The following is a 4,892-nucleotide window of genomic DNA, read 5'->3' on the forward strand; positions in this document are numbered from 1 at the left end:
GCCTTATGCGCGTTGGTTCACCTTTCTAATTCCACCATGGACAGTCTATACTTTTTTGTTTATGGCGACGCCAACATGGCCGCGATCCTGCAAATACGAAAACAAAGTAAAGTTACTTCGAAGTAAAGATTAATTAATATTTTGAATAACAATGATAAAAGTAGTTATTTGTGGTAATAAGTAATATTCATTGTTTATAAAAGAAAATTTAATGATATGTGAAAGTATTTCTTAGAACGTTTGAATAGCGTAATCTAATAATAATAATAGCGTAAATCTCTTTGACTTGTTACGTTCTTAACGTAAGTACGTAATAATTATGTATAATAACGTAAATTAAAGCGAATATAAATGTAATATAATGTTCCTATAATTTATATGATACGCAGGTTAATGATGAGTTTCAATAAAAGAAAGACATTTGCGTCGGACATGTCTGATGAAGATGATAGTTTCAATTATCGACGTAGTTCTCTGAGAGTCAATTTGAGTTACAGCGAGAATTTAACAGATTCTGGCAATGGATCTCTCCGGAGAACAGAGATTGAAAATGACGAAAGAAGAGTGGATACGGCGCGAACTACCAAAAGATTGTCAAGAAAGAAAAGTACGTATGAGAAGAATCGCCAATCTGATTTTGACAACAAAGATATGCGAGCCATGAACGGTACAGATAAGTGTGCTGTAGATAAAAACAGTGATAATTCCATTCGAATCAAGAAAGGAATACAGCTGAAACGTCTTACAATAAATCTGGAAGACGTAAGTACCAAAGAACGCTACCTCGAAACAAATTGCAACCGTTTGAAGGATGCAATCTTAACTAAAACTCAACAGATATTTGACAGAGATAACGAGCTCTCCGTGAAAATTACAAAGGTATTGAGAAATAAGGAAAATTGTTTTGCAAGCAGTATTCATAATCCAAACACTGGAAACGAAACAGTCATGCTGGACATGACTGATCTGAAAGAGAAGGCAGCCAAGGAACATCAACAATATACTCACAATATGAACGATCAACAAAGAGAGGATCAACACTTCAATATTGTTACTACACCAACGAATAATGATGGATGGAGAAGTCTTGAGAGAAGTATAGATAAATCTAAATTAACTCAAAGACGATTGTTTGTTGAGGATAAGCAGGTAGAAGAGCAAACAAAATGTAGAATTATTGAAAATGTTGTTCTGAAGAAAAACTTTCCATTATTTTCTCTAAGACAAGCAACTCAAAGCGGTAGTCCTATATTAAGCGGCAGTAACAAAAGACTTAGTTTGGTCAAGGGATCTAAGTTGCATTCCCAAAATAATGAAAACCTGAACAATACATTCTCGACCGTATATTCCGTTCAGAATTTCGATACACCTGTTGTTTGCTCTACTTTCATCGAGGATAATGCAACAGGTGAAAAAGGAATTAACAATGATGTGGAGGCATCTGGTGCCACACATACAATGACTAAAGTAATGTCAATGGAGATGACAGAAGTTCATGGAGGCATTCATACGAGCGAAAAACGCATATCTGTACAAAACAGGAATTCATATATGAATAACTATAACGAAAATAGTAAGGAAGAGAAAAATAAAAAAGAAAGTATAGAGCGAAATAAAACAGGAATTAGTTCGAGACTAGAAGATGCTGGACATTTTGTAAACAAAATTACTGGAAGTGAAATACTGCAAGCACATGAGCACGACAGTAAAGCTAAATTTCAAAATGAAAAATGCTGTACGATGTCTCTGTCTAATAGCAATAACATGATTCGATCATCTTTAAATGTAAATACTTCATTGGATGCAGTGACTGAAGCTACCAAAGTAAGGAACATTCAGAAACCAAGAAATCACAGAACAGACAATACCAATCAAAATTTCCAAGCTATTAATAATAAAGAATCAGTAGTTTTGAATGACCAACGCGAAAGCACAAATACGAATCGAACTTCGTTGCAAATGAATACATCGATAGATTCTATGTGCAAAACACGGCGAAGAAGAAGCAGCGATAAGAGTGATAAAGATCATTCTAGTATGGATACGGAATGTTCATCAACTGGAAATAAAGAAATGAATGATATAGACTCTTTAGAAAACATCAGTTTAATTGAGAGATTAAGAAATGTCTCTATGAGAAATAAGATTTCTCACAAAGATAAATCAAAAGTTTCTACAATGAAGAATGAGGACAAAAGACGCTCAAGTAACAGTGGAGATAATTATGTGGAGGGAACTCCATATCCGATAAGCCGCTCGGTTTTGTTCAGATCACAATTAAAATATAAAACGCAACATTTGGATGATACAGTCACATGTGGCAGCAATTTAAATTCATTAGAAAATGAAGAGAAAGATGATAAAACTGAGTCATTTGCTTTGTAAGTATATAAATGTACATACAAATCATGTTAAACATATTATACTTTGAAATATTATTACTATACGATTTACATAGTGTTATTTAATAAATTAATACTATTATTAATTAATATTTTTTATGTTGTTAGGCATTCAAAAGTTTCAAATGAAATGCATATGTCGATTGAAATGCAAAAAACAACAGAAGTTAACTCAGTTATTTTGGAAGATACACCTAGCCAGAATCCTTTTGGTACCCAAAATCAATTGACGGTCGTCAAAGGTACGCCTGATGAAACAAAGTCCAAAACAGGCGAAAATATACTTATACAAAACACGAAATGTATTCCAGTGAAAAAGAACAGAAGAAAATTATTGCCACTTACTCAAATTTCTCAATATTCAATTAGCCCAATAGAGGAAAGGAAGTGTATACCTGAGGAATCGACGTCTACAAAACGAAACAAAAGGATGAAGACAAAGCCTCCAAAAAGAAAATCAATATATTCCAAGAATACAAATAATATCATGCACGATACCTCAAGCAAACAAATGCAGTCAGACAGTGATTGCGATATACTTGAAAATAAGAAAAAAGAGGAGAAAACGCGAAAACCGAAAAAGGTTATTAGCAAGAAGATTTTTATTAAGAAATTTGCCGACGAAAATGTCTTGAATATATTACAAAGGAATAGACAAAATAAAGGAGATAATTCATTAGGAAGTAGAGATTCCTTAGATGATTTTGTAAAATGTCGCACAACATCTACTCAATGGAACAGATACAAGTCCCAAAAGATCATCATCGTAACAACTGGATTATCAAAAGAGTAATAATCATCATACCTTATCTTTAAGCGCTTTTAATCCTTATTTTCAAATCGAAATAATTTTCATGTATAAATTGTAATATTCTATATTTCGTGTATAGGGATAAAAGTTTGATAAAGAGTATCGTCAAATCACTTGGTGCGGCAGAGTTAGAATTGAATGTGTCAAGACGGACGACTCATGTTGTGAGTACAGGTGTGCGTACGGTGAATCTTCTCCGAGGTATAATAAGAGGCTGTTGGCTCGTTACTTTAGAGTGGGTTCTGAAATCGTTGGAAAACAATAGATGGCTGAACCCAGAGACGTTTGAGATGAAACATTTCTCTAAAGCTGTACAGGTAAGACAATGTATACATGATAAATGTAGAATACAATGCAAATCTACTCGCATATTATATAACATAAATATTCTTTTGTGTGTTTTACAGGAAAATCGGAAAGACAGGCAATTATTTGGACCTTCGTATATCCCAGAATTGTTCGGCGCATGTGGATTCATATACGTCGAGCACAAAACGACCGTACCGTGTAATACGCTTAAGGAACTTATAAAGACAGCAGGCGGACACATTACCGAGAATACCAAGCTTGCTAAAATTATTATTGGCACAAATGGTCTAAAGGAAACCTGGGTTATAGATTCTATTACAACGGGTGAACCACAATTGACTAAGCTTTACCAATGGAATAACGCAAAGTAGACTGAAAGTACTTGTCCAAATATCATACAAATTGAAGATTTATATGACTATATTATAGTATAAAAGATTTTAGTATATTAAATAATTATTTTTTGTCCAATAGTTTACAGAGATCACGTGAAAAATATTATTTATATTATACTTTCACAATATACTTACAATTAGTATTACTACTATTATTCATTTATTTATATAATTATTGAAAAATTTATATGAAAGAAGTTCATATATAAAAAATTAAGTTATTTTTTTTTACATTATAGTTTATTTATAGCTCTTTATGTGTAAAGAGTAGATAAATTAGGGATATCCGAGTACTCGGTATTATTTGGTACTTTTGACTATCCGGTCGGATAGCTGGATATTATTAGTATCCGGTAATATATCCGGCTGAAATTTTATTTTTAAAAGAATTTGCGTAGAGAAAATTTTACTCTGCTTAATCCTCTTCCCTTTTTTTGGAAGTCCTGTATCAGATATCCGACTGGATATCTAAGGAAATATATGGTCGAACAATTGCCGTACTGGGTATCCAATATTCGATAATTTTATGATCCGGTGCATCCCTGATATAAATAATTTAATTTATAAAGGAATTATATAAAGCGAGATTTCAGTTTATCAATGAGAGTAAGCTATAATTTTAAATATTTTTTCTAGATATATAATATTTACCTTTGTCACTATAAATCATACATTATATATATTTTACAATTATTTAATAATATATGTACAAATAACAAAAAAATACGTTATAATTACAGTTCTTTACATAATCTTGCTTAAAATTTTATTACTTCTAAACATCTATCATCCCCAATATATCTCATTTTACATTGTCCCTATAAGCGCAAAATGTTCCTAAAATGTTACATGAATATTATTAAAAAAAAAATTAAAATAATATTATAATATTTCGAAAATATCATAAATATTTTTTTAATATTACAGGAGTATTCTATAGAGGTTATATGTCCACTTATATAATAAACCTAGGTA

General features: G+C 31.7%; 1 protein-coding gene across 1 annotated transcript; it reads left to right on the plus strand.

Annotated features, from left to right (window-relative positions):
- Positions 1-277: 277 nt before the first annotated feature.
- Positions 278-3,927, plus strand: MCPH1 (Microcephalin). Its single transcript, XM_018456938.1, has 5 exons — positions 278-302; positions 390-2,381; positions 2,511-3,191; positions 3,293-3,530; positions 3,621-3,927. The coding sequence occupies exons 2-5, from the start codon at positions 394-396 to the stop codon at positions 3,891-3,893; spliced, it is 3,180 nt and encodes a 1,059-aa protein (XP_018312440.1). The 5' UTR covers positions 278-302; positions 390-393; the 3' UTR covers positions 3,894-3,927.
- Positions 3,928-4,892: the final 965 nt, after the last annotated feature.

This window comes from Mycetomoellerius zeteki, unplaced genomic scaffold (genome assembly GCF_001594055.1).
Source record: "Mycetomoellerius zeteki isolate Tzet28-1 unplaced genomic scaffold, Tzet1.0 scaffold612, whole genome shotgun sequence".
NCBI classification, from domain to species: Eukaryota; Metazoa; Arthropoda; class Insecta; order Hymenoptera; family Formicidae; genus Mycetomoellerius; species Mycetomoellerius zeteki.

Excerpts from the sequence above, each read along its gene's own strand:
- MCPH1 (XM_018456938.1), top strand. The coding sequence starts at position 394 with ATGATGAGTTTCAATAAAAGAAAGACATTTGCGTCGGACATGTCTGAT. Across the intron at positions 2,382-2,510 it reads AAAACTGAGTCATTTGCTTT|GCATTCAAAAGTTTCAAATG; the intron begins GTAAGTATATAA and ends TTATGTTGTTAG. Across the intron at positions 3,531-3,620 it reads ATTTCTCTAAAGCTGTACAG|GAAAATCGGAAAGACAGGCA; the intron begins GTAAGACAATGT and ends TGTGTTTTACAG.